Source organism: Salvelinus fontinalis, chromosome 13 (assembly GCF_029448725.1).
Source record: "Salvelinus fontinalis isolate EN_2023a chromosome 13, ASM2944872v1, whole genome shotgun sequence".
NCBI lineage: Eukaryota > Metazoa > Chordata > Actinopteri > Salmoniformes > Salmonidae > Salvelinus > Salvelinus fontinalis.
In genome coordinates, this window is record NC_074677.1 from 33,623,724 (window position 1) to 33,646,568 (window position 22,845).

The following is a 22,845-nucleotide window of genomic DNA, read 5'->3' on the forward strand; positions in this document are numbered from 1 at the left end:
AGAGGAAACAGCATGTTTAATCTAATTACTTTGGTTTTTGACATTTTCTATTGAGTAATTTGCTTGGACAGAGTCCTGATTAACTCACAAGCAGCCTGTCTGGCACTCACTGATCAGTCCACAGACTCTAGAGAACAGTTTGTGTGGCACAACCTGAGAACAGTACATGGATTCTGAGCAGAGTCAGAAATATACAGTAACTTCATAGGACTGTAAAGAGGACTATTTCTGCTTAAGCACAAACATCCCACCACAAGTTGTGAAATGTTTAATCTTTCGTATATCGTCAACTATCTGCCTCTAAATTAGTAAATCGTTTTCATAAATACCAAAATCCTTGCAGTAACATTCTGTTTCCAAAATCTGTACATAAGAAAAGCATAGCAAAACAGCATAAAAATCTAAATACTTTTTCCAAGTAACAAATGAATGGCATGATCCTTAGCATTTGGCATAAGGTGATGCATTATAAATTAGACAAAATAAATGAGCAATCCATATTTAGTCTGCCTGACAGTGGCTTAATGCTTGTGTATTATGACAATATTGTCAAGCATTAGGCACTAATGTAGTTCAGAGCGGTTTCAGGAAGTTTGAATTCATGTTCCATCATGAACCACATAGTAGTCCGAAGAAGCAGCATTTCAAGCACGACCAATTGGTGAGTGACCCAAAATCCTAAGAGATCATTTGGTCCAAAGACGCTCGTGAGCTCTCCCAAACTGGGTCACAATTTGAAGAGGAACACACTGGGAAAAGGGGTCAATGGAAAGCGATTGTACCAGCATCAAATAACAAATAAAAGAACACAAGGAACACAAAATTCTAGTTTCCATAGCTAGTTAGCATATGTTGCCCTTTCTGTATTTCAGAATCCATTTTCCCTCCATCACCATTCAACCTATCATATGATTCTTCTTTGGTCCAGTGCTGCAGAACAGACCATTTGATCTACTGACATGTAACATTCACTCACACTGAATCAGTGTCACTCTCAGGCCACACGGTCAATTCCATAGCGGAGGTTTTTTATGAAAACTACATCTGTGTACACAGCTATATCAGGCACAACATAAATGTATTTATATTATTACCCAACCAACACAAAGGCATGAGACAAGTACTCCATTAAATTACAGTTAACAAATAAATATATTACAGAAAGTAGGTAGGTACCACTGTGACTGACTAGATGTTGAATGTGTTCATTTGTGAAATGAGTGGATGTGTCAATGAGTTACAATACAAGATGTGAAACTACATGCCCAGGGAACAGAGCTATACTTATAGGTCCCGTTGTGTAGTGTGCCTGTGTGTTTATTTTCTAACTAAAAAGTATGTTATGTAAAGTAGCTCATATTGTAAGCATTTAGACTGCCCTTTCTATCATGTTCAGGATTAAGTTAATTACATTACATTTTGATCCCATAAACACACAGAGTGACACACTCAAAGCTCAGTGCACGTGACTGGGGTGAGACCATGAATCAAGAGGGTTGGGCCTAAACCGTAAGTCACAGCTTCCAGCTGACTGAGATATTTTTGTGATTGGCTGGAGTGAGCAGGGGGGGCGTGGTAAATACAGGAAGCGGACAGCAGCCTCAGCACTGTGCTCCATCAGCATCCTGTTGACTGCAGACAGGAAGTCTTCTGAAAGGGCCTGGGCCGGCTTCGTCAGGGCCTCCAGCTCTGGGTCCTGTGTCTGTTTCTGTCCGTAGAGCTGCACTACAGAGTCCCAGGGCACTATCTTGATGGAGGCACTGGTCCTCAGCTTCCTCAACAGCTCCCGGTAGGTCTCCTCTTTAACCACCCAACCCTGGTCGCTGGACTCTGCCTCCACACACAGGAATATTCTCATTCTGGCATGGCGCCATCTGCTGGCCATGTTGAGAACACAAGCCATCTGCAGCAGGAAGAGACTGCACACGTCCACGGAGGCTGCAGACGTGCTGCTCGGCTGCAGCAGGTTGAGGGGCCACACGTCGATGATCCTCGCGGCCCCGTCCGTCTTGGTCCCCATGCCCTCTCCCTGCAGCTGGAAGAAATAGCGGCCCAGACACACGTTCTTACTCATCTTGATGGCATCCAAGATGATTCCCACATACTCCTCTGACGTGAGCCAGCGTGGGCTCTCCACATGGCGGACCGGGGGGAAGTGGGCTTGCAGAGAGGGCAGATCCACCCCAAAATCACCCACTCCAGACCCACAAAAAGAAGGGTCTTAAAGTATAAAGTATAATCACAGTTATCAGTGTGGAACAGTGTGGTCTATTTCTTGTTTGTGTTTAACTTTATTTGTGTGATCACCAGCCAACGAAGACTGGACGTTAGGGGGAGTGTCCTGTGATAATTAGCCAATCCATAAGGAGGGTAGAAGGTTAATGAACCTCCCTTTCATCTGGTCTACATACAATACTGTATGTCCTCTGACACTGCACATTGCTTAATCTGACACCCTCACACATCTTTAAACTCTGTATTCGTTCACAGAACATCTCCCTCTATCACTCACACATTATTGGGAAGGCACACGAACATGCACACACAGCCTCCATTCCCAATCATGACCCTAACTCTGCCCCCCTCTCCAGGCCATGACAGCTGGTGTAGAAAAGGTGGGCATAACACAGGCTGGGACAGTCCCCTCCCCTGCCTCTGTTAATGGAAAGCATGTGTGAAAAAGCTGGAGGCATAGGAGCAGTAGCAGCATCCAGAACAGTCTAATGTTGAGGACAATTCAAGAGGAAACCATGGAGGAAGTTTAAATAGTCTAATTCAACAGGGTGATTGTTATAAAAGGACAACTGTGCAAAATCACTTGTGTACTATTGTAAACCAGTGCAGGGTTTGAATTACAACCGGGCTAGGCACCCCATAACACATCAGATATTGTATTTTAAGCTAAGCATAGGCCTACCACCAACCCTTATCCCTGACCATAGCCTTATCTCTTTGATTGTCTACTATCAAAATCAGTTTGGAAAAGTGATGCAGGCAGGCAGACAATGTGCTCATGCAGCACTCCAGCCTTCTCATGTTGCAATGAATCTCCTTCGTGCAATATTCTATCTAGCCAAGGAGAGGCGCTGTAATCACAGATGACGAACTACCACTAATTGTTGGAGGACTATGTTGTAAAATCTTTCAATTAGTTATATTTCGATATAGTTCTAATGTTGGGAGATTTGGTCGATTGCGCAATTAACAACTTAACCGGAGGATGCACCACTTCAACGACCCAAAACCAAAGGTTATATTGTTGTTGAGGACAGTGCCGTTTTATTCTGACTGACTGGTTAGCTGCTAGCCAACAGTTGGAGTAGCTAGCTACCCAGCTAGCTAATCTTAAAAAGTCACGTCTCCAGCTGGCCTGCTAACCTAACCTAATTTACGTTAACATTTATTGTAAGGGATATATCTCGCTAGTTTAGTGTTTTTCTATGCGTTGTTTGTTTAGCCTTTGTGCAACCATAGGAATTGGGTGTCTGGGTGTTTTATTATAAGGTTAGCTTGCTAGCTAGCTACGAATAGTCGCTTGCAGTAACTGGAGCCAAAAGTCTGACTTCATTTAACAAAAATGAGATAGAAGGAAGACACCAAGTACATTTCCCGCTGATTTAGCGGCTCTGAATTGGAGCGAAAGCTTTGTGTGTGAGGCCTGCAGGTCGGGCTTTCACCGAGCTAGAGTAGGGCCGTACGCCGCCTGTGAACACTCTTAGGCCAGCAGCTCGCGCTGCTAGGCTGGAGGCCGGGAATTTCAAGAAATGGAACGAATGGAAGTGGACCAGTGCGCAGGCGCAACTACCGGGTGCGGAGGGGGGGCTCTTCGTAGATCGAACAGCGCCCCCATGATCACAAGTGTCAGGTCAGTGAAATTTATATTCTCTTTGAGTGAATGCAACTGTCTTGTCATTTTGTTTTTCATGTCTGCTTTGGAATGACTGAGTTTTATTGTATTGTTTGTTTCCCTCCGTGTAACAGTGATGGTATGACAGTGTTCAGTCCAACTAGTTCAGCCCGGTATCGGCGGAGCAGTGTCTCTGTGAATCCCAGTTGCCCTTATCGGGTGAGTGAGTGTGTGTGTGTGTGTGTGTGTGTGTGTGTGTGTGGGGGGGGGGGGGGGGGGGTTCTGTCTGACTAAGTTGGTGTTGAAATGCCTTCAGTGTTTTCTGATCTCTCAATCTCCATGTATTTCTGTCTGTCTCTGGATGCCTGTCTGTTATCATTCAGTATTCTGTCAGTTACTCCGTCAAGAGGAGGCCGACAATAATACCTCCAGTCTTGTTTCCACAGGCCGTCCCCTTGTCCCCTTTCTCATTGGGTGGTGAGAGACCAGACCACAAAAGGCAGGTGAGGACAAGGTTAGGGATATTCTGGGCCTCTTCCCTCTATTTGTGCAAATGCCGGCCTCTGAGTAATGATGCTGGTTTGGGTGTTTGCTTAAGCATTAGCCTGTGTGTTAGTACAGTTCTGTGTGAGGTTATCTTATGTGAGTGCTCACATTGGTGTTTCAGAGTGTGTGCAGCATGCTGTAGTATGTGTGGTGTATGACCACTGACTGGAAGTTTGTGTTTTTGTTCCAGGTTGAGAATATGGAGATGACACTCAGGGGGAGTCTTCAGAGACTAAGGTAAGGTAGTAAAACGCTGTACAAATGCACATACATACACACTACTATGTTTTCTCTCTCTCTTGCTGTAGTGCTTCCAACCTGGTCCCTCCTCCTGTCAGTCACTGGCATGATCATTCATCAGGGGTGAGTACTCCCTGTGTGTTCTGCACGTGACTGTAGTGCTTTGTCATACCAAAGCATGGAGAGAGGTGTAATGAATGAATGATTAATAAATAGATGGATAAAGAGGCATCTGACATTTGTTTTGGTCCGCTGTCTTTCACAGGGATTCCTTTCACAGGACAGTGGTGTCACACCCAATTCGTCCCCTAGTCCAACTCGAAGGTTTAGGGGGTGAGTTGAGTTCCACGCTGTATGGCAAACTAAATTGAGTGCAGATTCATTGCCATCCTATGATTGTGGACTGACACTGTGTCCACACCATCTTAACACAAAATGTGTCCCCCACCAGGCCTACAGTCAGTTCTACTGTGAGATGGCCTGCCCTGACTCCACTGAAAAGGAAAGGTAAGAACGTTGCTTCAAGAATAGTGCTTACTTTGCTCAGTCTTGGTGTGTGTGTGTGTGTGTTTGTCTGTGTCCTCTCCTCCATCCTGTTGTTCTGCCATGTAGGAGGAGTGGAGTCTGATGGCCCGCCCAAGAAGCTGTTTGTTGCCGGGGTAACAGAACCTGCTCACCGGACTAGTTACACAGTCAGGTGAGAACTAGAAACATACGCACACAAACACACTCTTGCAAATATGGTGCTAGCTGCATCTCTGTTAACCTCTTTCTATTTTCCTTATTTCCCCCTCCCCCAGTGTGTCCCAGGCATCTGTAGACTCTCCTACAGGTGGTGTGTCTGTGTGTGATGCCAGTCCCCAGGGTAGTCCACTGTCCCTGTCTCCTCCCCCCTCTTACCAGCCCAACATCTAGACACCACAACACCAGGAGCCTATCATAGACCAGGACTACAGTCAGCCTGTCAGGGCCCTGGATCCCTCAACACAGCCCCACTCACCCAGTCCACCTATCATGGGAATCAACTCAGTAAGCCTATCAGAACCCTAGTTTCTACACAATCTGCCTATCAGGGAGCACTCCTCTCTCTCAAACCATCAGAGCATTGGGGAAACATATTCCTTGGCTCCTGAAGTAATCAGATCTGGATTTGTAATCAAGTTAATTGATAATATCTAGATGTTATACAAAGACTGGCACCCGTACTTTGTTAATCAGAAGGTTGCAGGAAATGCCCTGCTAAAGGAAGTTGGTGACCAGTGCATTGTAAGGTAGTGTCAGGGTGAAGAGATTGTGATGACAATGGGAAAGAACTTAGAAAATCGTTTGACTAACTTCTGGGCTCACTTTTCGCTGTAGTTGACATGTGGGTTGTGTTGTGATAACCAATGTCAACTATGGTTGTAATTTTCCTTGTTGCGATTTTGTTTATCCCATATCTAGAGGTGTTACTGGTACTGTAAAACAGAATGAGTTCTTCCAATAGTCAAGAAAAGGCCTTGTCTGAAGTTGTGTTCAGAGGTAACGGTGAGGGAATGTTATATCCCACTGAACGGGACACAATAGTCCAGTATTCTTTGATAGTCTAGAAGTTAGCACTCAAACATGAGACAATAAGTCACCACAGCGGACTGCCGAGCCGGTGGTGGCTCTGAGTTTGTCTATATGTGAATAGTGTATTGATATGTGAATACGCGGATATGAGCAGGGCTGCCTTTATGGCCCCTCACTTTCTCTGGCTGTAGGGGTTTGTACTGTAAATATAGAATCCCCAAGCAAAGCTCTGCCCAGAGGTCCCTCCCAATCCTGGTCCTTAAGGGCCCAATCCTAATTATTGTTCTGCGTGGATACTGGTAATTCAAAAATTTTAGCACAAATCTGTCATTGACATGACAGAGCAATTCCACTGTATCAGAGTGACACAAACCACGTTTCCATCCACAGTTTTTATGCTTGTAAAGTCATATTGTATAAAAAAAAAAAATACGACAGCTGTGATGGTAACAGGAAGTTTCAGTACAATTTTCTAAATGCCGACAGATAATTTGTTAATTCGACATGGTAGGATCTTTTTTTGTCTGTAAAATAAATTATGCAAGAAATGGCTTTATGCGCTAATATTGATATAATAACCACATCGAAGTAAACTTGGAGTCACACGATGACGTGTGGTCCTCCCACTACAACTCAAGGAAACCATGCAGTTTATTAGGCTACAGATGAAATAAGTTATGAACTTCACAGGGTGGGGAAAGTGCACGCTGCTCCTTTGTAATAAATATAGAGAGTCTTATTCTGGTGACATGATGATCGATACTTGACTGCCATTTTGACAAATATAAATATTCTCGCTCTTATCCATAATAATCTCATCATGTAGATTAACCTACCTGCATTGTATTGGCTAGAGCGCACATGTCAAGACCAGAGTAGGCACATTTGCTATTTAACACAACTGTTTGTGACCAAAGTATTGGTAGAGTTAAATGTGATGGAAACACATTTTTATTTTTATTCGATACATGAAAACTTAAGCGAAAAAGTATGTTTTGTGTGCACTGTCATCACACACTGATTATTATCTGCAACAAGTCAGTTTGGTGGAAACACCACCACCGTATTTTAGAATATTCAAATGATAATCTGTCACCAATTGGATGGAAACCTAGCTACAGACTCAGATTTTTCTATTTAAAATGTCAAACAAAAACCAATGATTGCAAAGTTAAACACCATACAACTCTATGCACAAGGACTACTTTGAACAATTTCACCTGAACATTTTATAAAAACACATTTACTTGACGAAGGAATCACCTCTTGACAGGTGTGTGTTCTTTAGTTAGATAGAAAGGACCAGGACTGGGGATCTCAGTCCTCTGGGTAGAGCGTGATATTACCCTTTCTCTATATGGGTACTTTAACAGAGGTAGTCTGTGGGGTGTTAACATACATTTTTTCCCATGGATTACATTGCTGACTGGTCTTATTCAAATTCTGTAATGTGGTATGGTTATACATGCTCAGTACCCTGGTAGATAGATATCATAAGTGACATCAAGGGCATATCATGCTGTTTGGGTTGATGTCATTTATGGGAAAGGTATGTGGTTTTTAACCCCATGACTATGTGACCTCCAGACCTTTTGACTTGTGAAATGTATAGTCTATATAAGCTGCTTAGAGAAGTGTCTTATACAAAAACAGAATGTTATCGACAGTAACTGTGTAATACTCTTAATTCAAATGCCCTTTCCAGAGCTGAGTTTTACAGCAATGGACAGAAAATGTCTCCTTTTTGTAGACCTTCTACTTCCTATTTTCAGTTTTGCACAGTATTAGTTTCACATTATTAATCAATATTGCTGTTACACGAATGGGATCATATCCTGATTTTAAGACATGCTGTTTCTTTGTATATTTCTTGCTTCAGTTGCTCGTTTCATCAGGTTACTGTCTCTGTCCTGTCTCAGAGAAGTGCTTGGGTCAGCAAGGGTTGAGGGTCATCTGCTGATCTTAACCACTGATTTTAGATGAAGGAATTTTGTTTTTCCTTAGTGACAATCAGTGAATTTGGAGGGAAATAAAACCTCCAGTTCAAGTTATATTCATGTTCACAAGACTGTAGTTATATTTTGACTGCATACATTGTTTAGATTGACAACCAGCATCACAGCTCCATTTCTCGCCAAGGTGTATGATTGAGATCCTTGTGTAGATGATCAATCAACTCACATTGCCAAACCCAAATGATTACCTTTTCATACTCATTGTACGACAGACTAGCTTTCAGACACATGTATTTGATACTCTTTCCTAATTATGGGGAGATATCCTGTAAATGCATACTGAGTCAAATGACATGAACATCCACAGAAGATGCTGATCTCTGTCTGATATAGCTAACTCCATTTTAATCTGCGGTTAACCTACAAGTAAAACTTGCAATCAAATGGCACTAACATTCAATGGTAGTTTCACCAATCCCATCCTTGTTGCAAAAGATAAACTAGAGGGAAATAAATACATTTGGACATGATCTGAAGCCAAATATAAAATATTTAATCAATCTGTTGATGTTCATTGTAGTTGACCCACAGGGTTTGCATGCCTTATCAGCAGTGTTTCCCAGTGTCCTGTCATATGAGACCACTGCCTGTAGGAGATAGATATGTCACCTTGGTCAGACCCAGGCCTAGGAGACAAACAGAAGCCACGTCTGTCCGTCTCAATTGCAATACTTCAACCAGGAGACCATCTGGTTGGTGCGAGTTCAGTTAAACACACTTCATTTGTATTGCCATTTACTGATTATTTTATTGTTTCCTTTTCATTATTGTTGCTGTTGTCATTGTACAAAATATCACATAAAAAAAAAGTGAACAGCCACAATCTTAAAAATGATTGTTTTCCAAATATGACATGTCAGTGTTAGAGGGCCCCTTTTCACCCTTTTTTAAAAATGTTTGACTGACAATAGAATTAACAAAGAGAGAGAGAGGAGGAAATAAAGATGTTATTGTGAGAAAGGGAATTAAAGCACATTGCCAGAACATTCAGACAAGTATTTTCAAACTGTAAATAGCTTTGACAAGTCTCTACACAAAGAGAAGATTGTATTTTTATGGAACTGTAAGCACAAGAAAGAGTGAGAATGTACACCTTAAATATAAATATATTGTATTATATATATATATATATAAATAAAAATCATGATAAAAAGTCACTGTATTATTTTAGAAAACCTGTGGACTTGCCTTTGTCTCCATAGATAATTTGATTTGGTCACCTGTACATTTCTGCAATCTTTTTTTATAACAGCCAGTTGATGGCAGTCTGAACCACTACCCTCTATCACATTCTACGAGCCCAGTGAAACAGACACAAAAGAGATTAACATTTTACTAAACATCAACATAAGAGGAATCATGTCATGCACAACCATTGTGAACAAAATGAAATACCAGTAATAGTTGGATAGCTGGTGTCTTGCATTTTTAAATATCAACCAGTGATACACAACATGTACACTCACTACGTTACACGATGGACATCTGCACTGAAACGCCATTTCTCTCTGGAGATCATGAACAGCATATGTTCAGCTGCAAAACAGTACTTCGAAAATTAGCAGAGCAAAGAAATGTTACAATGCAAAAAAAGCTATACATCACACAAACTATAGGTTTGTGAGAAACAGCAAAATAGAAGGGTTCCTCAGTAGAAATGCCCCAGACTGAATAGATGTACTCGATGGGGAGAGGGGTCTGTTCATAAAAATACACATCTATCTGCTTAAATGTGTCCAAAAAAGCTCTGTAAGAAAGATACTAAGTGTAGTCTGCTCTCTGGTGATATAGGGACCGAGTGTTTCCAACCCAATGGTACAGTGGGTTCGAGGTCAGCGAGACAGGAGGGGCAGGTCACTGGAGTTCATGATTAGGCTGGAGTCCAGGTTGAGGCTTTCTGGGAAAACAAGATGAGCCACATAGATTTAAGACAGAACTGATGAAGACTCTATTCAGCTAAATACCTTGGACTTTGGCATAATGCCACAATGTGAACCATGTTGATTGAGAGCCAGTGATGGAGCGGATAGTATCATTTACCTTGATCAAAGTTGAGCTTCTTGGTGTTGGAACTATCTCCCAGTCCCTCAATGTCCACCAAGTCGCTGTTTACATCAGAGTCATTCAGAGCACTGAGCGTCACATCTACACACACAGACAGGGAAACATGTTAGTAAACTTGCACATACATTCAAGTCAGCCAATGTTTGGGGTAAACGCATCAGAAGTATTGATTTGAAAAGGGTTAGCATATTTCAAAAGAAATGTCTGTCTTTTCACTATGGATGAAAATGGAATAAACTAAAATCAGTATACAAGCCCTATTCATTACACAATCCCTGCCCCATGACGTAAAGGCCTGTATCATTCCACTTACCTGCTGTTTTCTGTTTCTTGATGGCAGTGGGCATAGAGGGGCTCTGCAGCCCTGTAGTCACGACAACCTGTGAGGTGGGCACTGCGATGACAGTGGGGGCCACGGGTGCTAGTGCGGCTGCCATGATGACTGTGGTCTTCTTGGTGATCTTTTTGGGGGAGTCGGAGGAGAGGGGCACCCTGCTGTCCTCATACAGTTTCCTCTTCACTGTCGTCTTTATCTGGGCTCTGCATAAAACAGGAGGCAACAGATTGGTTATGTGATTTTCATACAGGTTTAAACATAGGATGTATAATGGTAAACAAGGTAATTTGCCAACAGAGATGTCAGGAGTTGAAGTCAACCCCGCCAGATGTCTTCTTTAGAAAAAAGGCAGTAAAGATAAAAGATCAATGGATGAAAGATTGTAAGAGTGGGTGCAGTATGATGAGAGAGGGAGAAAGAAAGATTGAAAGTGTGGCAGGCTAGAATAAACATGGATGGCAAGAAAGAGGGGACAGAAGGGTCCTTACACAGTGCGCTCCTTAATCACAGAGCTGATACTGTTCAGATCATCACCGAAGCGCCGCACAGCTGACCGCAGCATCTCGACCTCCGTCTCTGTCCATTTGGCTCTGGGGAGAGGGACATAGTAATGGGAAGAAGAAAGGAGAAGAGTCAGTAGGAAGGTTTCCATTGCTCCAGATTTATCACCCCACAAAAACATTGCGACGTGTAATGGAAACGGGAGATACAAGACACATTTTCTAAAGATCGGCAACATTTTATCCATTCGACGGTTGGATTTTTCCTTTGTCTAACTTTCTTAATTGCGACAAATGACGACGGAAACTTTTTCGAATAAATTATGATTGCCGAATAATTTTAAGGGTAGGCGGGGCACGTGATATCACGTAACTATAAAGCTCCACATTTAATTCTAAAGCCAACTACTTGCAAAATCCATTTTAAAACTATTAAAAAAAAAATCTTTGTAGGGCTTAAAAACTATTACAGACTACGAAAGGGAGACCCAGACGGGAGCTGCCTAATGACGCGAGCCTACCAGACGAGCTAAATTCCTTTTATGCTCGCGTCGAGGCAAGAAACACTGAAGCATGCACAAGAGCGCCAGCTGTACTGTATGACTGTGTGATAACGCTCTCGGTAGCCGATGTGAGCAAGACCTTTAAACAGGTCAACATTCACAAAGCCCTGGGGCTAGATGGATTACCAGAACGTGTACTCAAAGCATGTGCGGACCAACTGGAAAGTGTCTTCACTGACATTTTCAACTTCTCCCTGACTGAGTCTGTAATACCTACATGTTTCAAGCAGACCACCATAGTCCCTGTGCCAAAGGAAGCGAAGGTAACCTGCCTAAATGATTACCCGTCGGTAGCCATGAAGTGCTTAGAAAGGCTGGTCATGGTTCACATCAACAGCATCCTCCCGGATACCCTAGACCCACTCCAATTCGCATACCGCCCCAACAGATACACAATCTCAATCTCACTCCACACTGCCCTTTCCCATCTGGACAAAAAGAACACCTATGTGAGAATGCTGTTCATTGACTGCAGCTCAGCGTTCAACACCATAGTGCACACAAAGCTCATCACTAAGCTAAGGACCCTGGGACTAAACACCTCCCTCTGCAACTGGATCCTGGACTTCCTGACGGGCTGCACTCAGGTGGTAAGGGTAGGCAACAACACGTCTACCACGCTGATCCTCAACACTGGGGCCTCTCAGGGGTGTGTACTTAGTCCCCTCCTGTACTCCCTGCTCACCCACGACTGCGTGGCCAAGCATGACTCCAACACCATCATTAAGTTTGCTGATGACAACAGTGGTAGGCCTGATCACCGACAACAATAAGACAGCAGATAGGGAGGTCAGAGAACTGGCAGTGTGGTGCCAGGACAACAACCTCTCCCCCAAGGTGAACAAGACAAAGGAGCTGATCGTGGACTACAGGAAAAGGCTGGCCGAACAGGCCTCCATAAACATCAACGGGGCTGTAGTAGAGCAGGTAGAGCGTTTCAAGTTCCTTGGTGTCCACATCACCAATGATCTATCATGGTCGAAACACAACAAGACAGTCACGAAGAGGGCACGACAAAACCTTTACCCCCTCAGGAGACTGAAAAGAGATCCTCAAAAGGTTCTACAGCTGCACCATCAAGAGCATCCTGACTGGTTGCATCACCGTCTGGTATGGCAACTGCTCGGCATCTGACCGTAAGGTGCTACAGAGGGTAGTGCGTACGGCCCAGTACATCACTGGGGCCAAGCTTCCTGCAATCCAGGACCTATATAATAGGCGGTGTCAGAGGAAAGCCCATAAAATTGTCAGACTCCAGTCACCCAAGTCAGGCTGTTTTCTCTGCTACCGGCAAGCGGTACCGGAGCGCCAAGTCTAGGACTAAAAGGCTCCTTAACGGCTTCTACCCCCAAGCCATAAGACTGCTGAACAAAATGGCCACTGGACTATTACATTAACCTCACCTCCATTTGTTTTCTACACTGCTGCTACTCGCTGTTTATTATCTATGCAGTCACTTCACCCCTACCTACATGTACAGTCGTGGCCAAAAGTTTTGAGAATGACACATTCATTTTCAAAGTCTGCTGCCTCAGTTTGTATGATGGCAATTTGCATATACTCCAGAATGTTATGAAGAGTGATCAGATGAATTGCAATTATTTGCAAAGCCCCTCTTTGCCATGCAAATGAACTGAATCCCCAAAAATAATTTCCACTGCATTTCAGCCCTGCCCCAAACGGACCAGCTGACATCATGTCATTCCTCACCATATTAGACAAGCATGCTCCGTTCAAAAAATGCAGAACTAAGAACAGATATAGCCCTTGGTTCACTCCAGACCTGACTGCCCTCGACCAGCACAAAAACATCCTGTGGCGAACTGCAATAGCATCGAAGAGCCCCCGCGATATGCAACTGTTCAGGGAAGTCAGGAACCAATACACACAGTCAGTCAGGAAAGCAAAGGCCAGCTTTTTCAAGCAGAAATGTGCATCCTGTAGCTCTAACTCCAAAAAGTTCTGGGATACTGTAAAGTCCATGGAGAACAAGAGCACCTCCTCCCAGCTGCCCACTGCACTGAGGCTAGGTAACACGGTCACCACCGATAAATCCGTGATAATCGAAAACTTCAACAAGCATTTCTCAATGGCTGGCCATGCCTTCCTCCTGGCAACTCCAACCTAGGCCAACAGCCCCCCCCCCCCCCCCGCTACTCGCCCAAGCCTCCCCAGCTTCTCCTTTACCCATATCCAGATAGCAGATGTTCTGAAAGAGCTGGAAAACCTGGACCCATACAAATCAGCTGGGCTTGACAATCTGGACCCCCTATTTCTGAAACTGTCCGCCACCATTGTCGCACCCCCTATTACCAGCCTGTTCAACCTCTCCTTCGTATCATCTGATATCCCCAAGGATTGGAAAGCTGCCGCGGTCATCCCCCTCTTCAAAGGGGGAGACACCCTGGACCCAAACTGTTACAGACCTATATCCATCCTGCCCTGCCTATCTAAGGTCTTCGAAAGCCAAGACAACAAACAGATCACTGACCATCTCGAATCCCACCGTACCTTCTCCACTGTGCAATCCGGTTTCCGAGCCGGTCACGGGTGCACCTCAGCCACGCTCAAGGTACTAAACGATATCATAACCGCCATCGATAAAAGACATTACTGTGCAGCCGTCTTCATCGACCTGGCCAAGGCTTTCGACTCTGTCAATCACCATATTCTTATCGGCAGACTCAGTAGCCTCGGTTTTTCTAATGACTGCCTTGCCTGGTTCACCAACTACTTTGCAGACAGAGTTCAGTGTGTCAAATCGGAGGGCATGTTGTCCGGTCCTCTGGCAGTCTCTATGGGGGTACCACAGGGTTCAATTCTCGGGCCGACTCTTTTCTCTGTATATATCAATGATGTTGCTCTTGCTGCGGGCGATTCCCTGATCCACCTCTACACAGACGACACCATTCTGTATACTTCTGGCCCTTCCTTGGACACTGTGCTATCTAACCTCCAAACGAACTTCAATGCCATATAATACTCCTTCCGTGGCCTCCAACTGCTCTTAAACGCTAGTAAAACCAAATGCATGCTTTTCAACCGTTCGCTGCCTGCACCCGCACTCCCGACTAGCATCACCACCCTGGACGGTTCCGACCTAGAATATGTGGACATCTATAAGTACCTAGGTGTCTGGCTAGACTGCAAACTCTCCTTCCAGACTCATATCAAACATCTCCAATCCAAAATCAAATCTAGAGTCGGCTTTCTATTTCGCAACAAAGCCTCCTTCACTCACGCCGCCAAACTTACCCTAGTAAAACTGACTATCCTACCGATCCTTGACTTCGGCGATGTCATCTACAAAATAGCTTCCAATACTCTACTCAGCAAACTGGATGCAGTTTATCACAGTGCCATCCGTTTTGTTACTAAAGCACCTTATACGACCCACCACTGCGACCTGTATGCCCTAGTCGGCTGGCCCTCGCTACATGTTCGTCGTCAGACCCACGGGCTCCAGGTCATCTACAAGGCTATGCTAGGTAAAGTGCCACCTTATCTCAGTTCACTGGTCACGATGGCTACACCCACCCGTAGCACGCGCTCCAGCAGGTGTATCTCACTGATCATCCCTAAAGCCAAAACCTCATTTGGACGCCTTTCCTTCCAGTTCTCTGCTGCCTGCGACTGGAACGAATTGCAAAAATCTCTGAAGTTGGAGACTTATCTCCCTCAACAACTTTAAACATCTGCTATCCGAGCAGCTAACCGATCGCTGCAGCTGTACATAGTCCATCGGTATATAGCCCACCCAATTTACCTAACTCACCCCCCATACTGCTTTTATTTATTTACTTTTCTGCTCATTTGCACACCAATATCTCTACTTGCACATGATCATCTGATGATTTATCACTCCAGTGTTAATCTACTAAATTGTAATTATTCGATTTATTGCCTACCTCCTAATGCCTTTTGCACACACTGTATATAGATTCTCTTTTTTTCTACCATGTTATTGACTTGTTTATTGTTTACTCCATGTGTAACTCTGTGTTGTTGTCTGTTCACACTGCTATGCTTTATCTTGGCCAGGTCGCAGTTGCAAATGAGAACTTGTTCTCAACTAGCCTACCTGGTTAAATAAAGGTGAAATAAAATAAAAAAAATAAAAATGTCAGTGATTCTCTCGTTAACACAGGTGTGAGTGTTGACGAGGACAAGGCTGGCGATCACTCTGTCATGCTGATTGAGTTTGAATAACAGACTGGAAGCTTCAAAAGGAGGGTGGTGCTTGGAATCATTGTTCTTCCTCTGTCAAGCATGGTTACCTGCAAGGAAACACGTGCCGTCATCATTGCTTTGCACAAAAAGGGCTTCACAGGCAAGGATATTGCTGCCAGAAAGATTGCACCTAAATCAACCATTTATCGGATCATCAAGAACTTCAAAGAGAGCGGTTCAATTGTTGTGAAGAAGGCTTTAGGGCGCCCAAGAAAGTCCAGCAAGTGCCAGGACCGTCTCCTAAAGTGGATTCAGCTGTGGGATCGGGGCACCACCAGTACAGAGCTTGCTCAGGAATGGCAGCAGGCAGGTGAGAGTGCATCTGCACGCACAGTGAGGCGAAGTTCTTTTGGAGGATGGCCTGGTGTCAAGAAGGGCAGCAAAGAAGCCACTTCTCTCCAGGAAAAACATCAGGGACAGACTGATATTCTGCAAAAGGTACAGGGATTGGACTGCTGAGGACTGGGGTAAAGTAATTTTCTCTGATGAATCCCCTTTCCGATTGTTTGGGGCATCTGGAAAAAAGCTTGTCTGGAGAAGACAAGGTGAGCGCTACCATCAGTCCTGTGTCATGCCAACAGTAAAGCATCCTGAGACCATTCATGTGTGGGATTGCTTCTCAGCCAAGGGAGTGGGCTCACTTACAATTTTACCTAAGAACACAGCCATGAATAAAGAATGGTACCAACACATCCTCTGAGAGCAACTTCTCCCAACCATCCAGGAACAGTTTGGTGACGAACAATGCCTTTTCCAGCATGATGGAGCACCTTGCCATAAGGCAAAAGTGATAGCTAAGTGGCCCGGGGAACAAAACATCGATATTTTGGGTCCATGGCCAGGAAACTCCCCAGACCTTAATCCCATTGAGAATTTGTGGTCAATCCTCAAGAGGCGGGTGGACAAACAAAAACCCACTAATTCTGTCTAACTCCAATTGATTATGCAAGAATGGGCTGCCATCAGTCAGAATGCGGCCCAGAAGTTAATTGACAGCATGCCAGGACAGATTGCAGAGGACTTGAAAAAGAAGGGTCAACACTGCAAATATTGACTCTTTGCATCAATTTCATGTAATTGTCAATAAAAGCCTTTGACACTTATGAAATGCTTGTAATTATACTTCAGTCTTCCATAGTAACATCTGACAAAAATATCTAAAGACACTGAAGCAGCAAACTTTGTGAAAATTCATTTTTGTGTCATTTTCAAAACTTTTGGCCACAACTGTACAAATGACCTCTAACCTGTACCCCCACACACTGACTCAGTAACGGTACCCCCTGTATATAACCTTGTTATGTTATTGTGTTACTTTAGCTTATTTGCTAACTATTTTCTGAACTCTTCTTGAACTGCACTGTTGGTTAAGTGCTTGTAAGGTCTACACTTGTTGTATTCGGAGCATGTGACAAATAAGGTTTGATTTGATTTGACAAGGATTGTCCTGACTTTCAAGAATGCCTGAACTGCTTCGCCTTCTTTTTCTGGTCGGCTGGATGCAAGTTTCACCATCCAATTATTTCAGATCTACAGGATAGCAACTACACCATGGCAGGGACCGTGGAGATATGTTGGCACATGAGAATTATTAGAATATTAGTAAATTCTTCCGTTCTATAAATGCTGGCTTTTGTGAGCTCGTGAAACATATACAGTGCATTCGAAAAGTATTCAGAACCTTTGACTTTTTCCACATTGTTACGTTACAGCCTTATTCTAAAATGTATTAAATCGTTTCCCCCCCTTCATCTACACACAATACCCCATAATGACAAAGCAAAAAAAATTTTTTTTTAGAATTTTTTGCTAAGTTCTATAAAATAAAAAAACAGATATCAAATGTGCATATGTAATCAGACCCTTTACTCAGTACTTTGTTGAAGCACATTTGGCAACGATTATAGCCTGGAGTCTTGTTTGGTATGACGCTACAAGCTTGGCACACCTGTATTTAGGGAGTTTCTCCTATTCTTCTCTGCAGATCATCTCAAGCTCTGTCAGGTTGGATGGAGAGCATCGCTGCACAGTTATTTTCAGGTCGCTCCAGAGATGTTCGATTGGGTTCAAGTCCGGGCTCTGGCTGGGCCACTCAAGGACATTCAGAGACTTGTCCCGAAGCCACTCTTGCATTGTCTTGGCTGTGTGCTTCAGGTTGTTGTCCTTTTGGAAGGTAAACCTTCGCCCCCAGTCTGAGGTCCTTCAGCAGATCTCTCTGTACTTTGCTCCGTTAACCTTACCCTCAATCCTGACTAGTCTCGCAGACCCTGCCGCTGAAAAACATCCCCACAGCATGATGCTGCCACCACCATGCTTCACCGTAGGGATGGTGTCAGGTTTCCACCAGACCTGACGCTTGGCATTCAGGCCAAAGAGTTCAATCTTGGTTTCATCAGACCAGAGAATCTTGTTTCTCATGGTCTGAGAGTGCTTTACGTGGCCTTTGGCAAACTGCAAGCAGGTCTCGGAGCTCTACGGACAATTCGACCTCATGGCTTGGATTTTGCTCTGACATGCACTGTTAACTAAGGGACCTTATATAGACGTGTGTGCCTTTCCAAATCAATTGAATTTATCACAGGTGGACTCCAATCAAGTTATAGAAACATCAAGGATGATCAATGGAAACAGGATGCACGTGATCTCAAGTCTCATAGCAAAGGGTCTGAATACATATTAAATATAAAAAACATAACTTATTTACATAAACATGCTAACATTTCTAAAAACCTGTTTTTGCTTTGTCATTATGTGGTATTTTGTGTAGATTGTTGAGGGGGAAAAATCCATCCATTTTAGAATAAGGATGTAACGTAACAAAATGCGGCAAATTCAGTCAATGCGGAACATTTTAAGAACTTTGAAAGTTTCTTCAAGTGCAGTTGCAAAAACCATCAAGCGCTATGATGAAACTGGCTCTAATGAGGACCGCTACAGGAAAGGAAGACCCAGAGTTACCTCTGCTGCAGAGTCAACTGCACCTCAGATTGCAGCCATAATAAATGCTTCACAGAGTTCAAGCAACAGACACATCTCAACATCAACTGTTCAGAGGAGACTGTGTCAACCAGACCTTCATGGTCGAATTGCTGCAAAGAAACCACTACTAAAGGACACCAATAAGAAGAAGAGACTTGCTTTGCTTTGACAATAGACCGGTGGAAATCTGTCCTTTGGTCTGATGAGTCCAAATTTGAGATTTTTGGTTCCAACCGCTGTGTCTTTGTGAGACACAGAGTAGGTAAACGGATGATCTCTGCATATGTGGTTCCCACCGTGAAGCATGGAGGTGGTATGATGGTGCTTTGCTGGTGACAATGTGATTTATTTAGAATTCAAGGCACACTTAACCAGCATGGCTACCACAGCATTCTGCAGCCTTACGCCATCCCATCTGGTTTGCACTTAGTGGGACTATCATTTGTTTTTCAACAGGACAATGACCCAAAACCCACCTCCAGATTTTATAAGGGCTATTTGACCAAGGAAATTGATGGAGTGCCGCATCAGATGACCAAGCCTCCACAATCACCCGACCACAACCCAATTGAGATGGTTTGGGATGAGTTGGACCGCAGAGTGAAGGAAAAGCAGCCAACAAGCGCTCAGCATGTGTGGGAGCTCCTTCAAGACTGTTGGAAAAAACAATCCTCATGATGCTGGTTGAGAGAATGCCAAGAGTGTGCAAGCTGTCATCAAGGCAAAGGGTGGTTATTTTGAAGAATCTCAAATATATTTGATTTGTTTAACACTTTTCTTTGTTGGTTACTACATGATTCGACAATGTAGGTTATAGCGAAAAATTTTATTTTTGGTATGACGTCATTACATCCAGCTGTTTTATTGACACGACAGTTAAATGGAAATGAAATTGTCGCATCTATTTTCTATGCAATCTTTGTAAACTTTGACAAAAAATAAATGATAATAATAATCACTGCTACTGTTATTGCTGGACAATTCCACGGTAACAGAGTAATGCAGAGATTTTCAACTTTGAAATGTATGTCAAACAAAAACAAACGACTGCAAAGTTAAACCATATAACTATGCACAACTAGCAGTGGCGATTTTAGCATGTAAATCTTGGTGGGGCAAAAAAAAAAAAATCAAGTGGAATGCATGCCAGCAAAGCCACTACACAACACTAAACAATACATTAATTGCACTATAACGGTGACAAACGGTGCCCACAATTGTTAGGGGCTACATAAAGCTGTCCCAACATCTTACCACTGCTACACCTGGCTATCAGCGGAGCCTTGTCTGGCAGCGAAACAGTTCAACAGTTCACTGTCTTTTAAAAAAACATAGCTGATATGGCTGACTTGCTTAAACAAATGTGGTTTCTCATGACAATTGAGATGTACAAACTATGGCATAAGGGGACGACAAGCGGATAAGAGGCAATCCATAATTTCAATTAAGACAATGAGCGAGCTAGGACGGACGTAACGTTAGTCAATATAACTATTTGTTTAGCACTTTTGAAATGTACAGCAACAGAATTCATGACATGGGTTGTTCTTACAGTGCTCTCCCTGTACACCAAGTTAGAACCGTACGATAAATAAAGGGGGCATATAAGCAGATAATGAAAGCTCTTACAATATTCAATGATTACATTTCTCTAAAACAGGTTATAGGCTACAGAAGAAGTCAGAACAGTAGGTGAAATTAAGAGGGGTAAATAGACCAAATTATTAGGGTGAGGCACATGGGCTACTAAATTTTTTTATTTCACCTTTATTTAACCAGGTAGGCTAGTTGAGAACAAGTTCTCATTTGCAACTGCGACCTAGCCAAGATAAAACATAGCAATTCGACACATACAACAACACAGAGTTACACATGGAATAAACAAAACAGTCAATAATACAGTAGAACAAAAGAAAACAAAGTGCAAATGAGGTAAGATAAGGGAGTTAAGGCAATAAATAGGCCATGGTGGCGAAGTAATGCGGGCAATGATCGGTTGAATAGCATGCATTTAGTTTTACTTGCATTTAAGAGCAGTTGGAGGCCACGGAAGGAGAGTTGTATGGCATTGAAGCTCGTCTGGAGGTTAGTTAACACAGTGTCCAAAGAGGGGCCAGAAGTATACAGAATGGTGTCGTCTGCGTAGAGGTGTATCAGAGAATCACCAGCAGCAAGAGCAACTGTATACATACATCTACAGTATACATATATCCCTGCACTACAGTATACATATATCCCTGGAATATTACATAATTTACGAAGCAGCATACAAAAAAATGTTGGACTCACATTGTTGTGCTTGGCTCACTTGAACAGGAAGTTGATGAGACGGTCCACCAAGTTAAGAGTTGTCTTGAGCGTGGCACAAATCATGCTTCATTGACAGCGTGGCCAATGTTGACTGTTTATCATTTTTAACTTGAAAAGAGCCCCTTAATCTCAGATTTAGCACCACACAGCCACTGTCACTGATTCCTTCCAAACCACTTGTTGAATTTGAAATTTCCAACTTGTTGTGTAATGTTTATGCCCGATGAGCACCGATACGTTTTATTTATAATTTCTCTTCATATGACAAGGATTAAAAAGGATTTGCCAGTAGATTGTTGACTTGATTCATGATGATGACTGCTAGCTAAGATTTTGAAAGTATGATGTTGACATGATCAGTCCAATCAAAGCTACTGTACATATAATATGATTTGAAGTCATTTTATCTGTGGCCAATGACCTTGAGCCTTCTTGGATGGGCACTTCTATGACAGTAGCCAAAGGGCTTGAATTTTCAATGTCTCCTCTTACACATGGCAGTGACGTAAAGTCCCCATGAGTGACAGAATACTGAGCCAATCCCGCGCCACGCTCTGTATTTTCTGCTGGCTTGCCCCACCACCACAGAAAGCATTGACTGAGCTAGGCTAAAACACCTGCATTTTGGAGCTGCCTTACTCAAGAAAATAAAAAAGAGACCATGTTTGTATGCGGCTTTATTAACTCAATATATATTTGTACATTGTTCGAAACTGATATGTGACACATATTAATGCCAAAATAACATGCAAAACAGGCAAGCCCCCCCCCCAAAAAAAAAAAAAAATCATGACGGGTCACCACTGACAACTACTACTTTTAACAAAAATCCATTTACTTTTATTACAAGTTTGACGGTTTGTGCTGTCATTCTATTACCAAACGTTGCATCCGCATTATTATTCAAGTAAATGTGTTTTTGTAAAATTTTCTGTGGAAATTGTTAAGTAGTACTTGTGCATAGAGTTGTATGGTATGTTTAACTTAGCAATCAATGGATTATGTTTGACATATATTTTAAAGTGAAAAATCGGAGTCTCAGCATCACTCTGTTATTGTGGAATAACTACACCTTAATCCCCATATTGTTTTGAGTGAGTGAAAGAGAGTGTACACTCACCCTGCAGGGCTAGAGTCAGCTACTGGATGCAGCTGCATGGTAAGCTCACCCAGCTTGGTGAAGGCTGCTCCTGCTGCAGAGAAGATTTCTCCCACCTGTCACAGAAATAGAGACATGGAAACGTAATAGTATTGAATTAGCTTAGGGCCATATCACATGACGCATTCACACCATGGTTACTAGTAAAATAGAGAAGCACTGTTTAAGATCTTAGACTGTTCGTACCTTAGTAGAGGCTGAAGTCATTTTGGGCTGTTACTATAGCTCGCTATTCCAGGCAACAACAATAGCAAATGTCTTAAGGGAAGCTAACGTTAGCAGGGTAGTTACAATAAAAGGCGGCAAATTAAGCGTTTCAACAATTAAGACGCAAGACAAATTCGCATAGACTAATGCGTTTACGAAGTGTAACTTTATCGTTTGAAAACTACATTTTTCAATTTCGCAACAAGACGGTCAAATAAATTAATAAAGACTAGCTAGCCTGGTGACTGTCGCGCGAGATTCGAGAAAGGAAGAAGGCGGGGACTGACTGAGGAC

The 22,845-nt window shown here is 43.1% G+C and overlaps 2 protein-coding genes across 2 annotated transcripts; one reads left to right on the forward strand and one right to left on the reverse strand.

The window, feature by feature from the left end:
* The first annotated feature begins 3,061 nt into the window (after window positions 1–3,061).
* Window positions 3,062–9,377, forward strand: LOC129868465 (P2R1A-PPP2R2A-interacting phosphatase regulator 1-like). The gene is made up of 9 exons (XM_055942474.1): window positions 3,062–3,865; window positions 3,982–4,066; window positions 4,294–4,350; window positions 4,584–4,630; window positions 4,702–4,756; window positions 4,899–4,966; window positions 5,085–5,140; window positions 5,246–5,330; window positions 5,434–9,377. Exons 1-9 carry the CDS (start codon window positions 3,765–3,767, stop codon window positions 5,546–5,548), a joined length of 669 nt encoding a protein of 222 aa, XP_055798449.1. The 5' UTR covers window positions 3,062–3,764; the 3' UTR covers window positions 5,549–9,377.
* Window positions 9,378–9,521: 144 nt separating this feature from the next.
* On the reverse strand, window positions 9,522–22,835 carry c13h17orf49 (chromosome 13 C17orf49 homolog). The gene is made up of 6 exons (XM_055942477.1): window positions 22,531–22,835; window positions 22,306–22,400; window positions 11,092–11,193; window positions 10,580–10,806; window positions 10,243–10,347; window positions 9,522–10,099 (listed from the first exon to the last, which is right to left on the reverse strand). Exons 1-6 carry the CDS (start codon window positions 22,549–22,551, stop codon window positions 10,035–10,037), a joined length of 615 nt encoding a protein of 204 aa, XP_055798452.1. The 5' UTR covers window positions 22,552–22,835; the 3' UTR covers window positions 9,522–10,034.
* Between the last annotated feature and the right edge of the window lie 10 nt (window positions 22,836–22,845).

Bases quoted from the DNA above. Each gene is read 5' to 3' on its own strand.
- c13h17orf49 (XM_055942477.1), bottom strand. From the start codon at position 22,551: ATGACTTCAGCCTCTACTAAG. The intron at 22,401-22,530 runs GTACGAACAGTC...TTTCTGTGACAG, and splicing joins TGACTTCAGCCTCTACTAAG to GTGGGAGAAATCTTCTCTGC. The intron at 10,348-10,579 runs GTAAGTGGAATG...CTGTGTGTGTAG, and splicing joins CAAGAAACAGAAAACAGCAG to ATGTGACGCTCAGTGCTCTG.
- LOC129868465 (XM_055942474.1), top strand. From the start codon at position 3,765: ATGGAACGAATGGAAGTGGACCAGTGCGCAGGCGCAACTACCGGGTGC. The intron at 4,757-4,898 runs GTGAGTACTCCC...TGTCTTTCACAG, and splicing joins GGCATGATCATTCATCAGGG to GGATTCCTTTCACAGGACAG. The intron at 5,331-5,433 runs GTGAGAACTAGA...CCCCTCCCCCAG, and splicing joins CGGACTAGTTACACAGTCAG to TGTGTCCCAGGCATCTGTAG.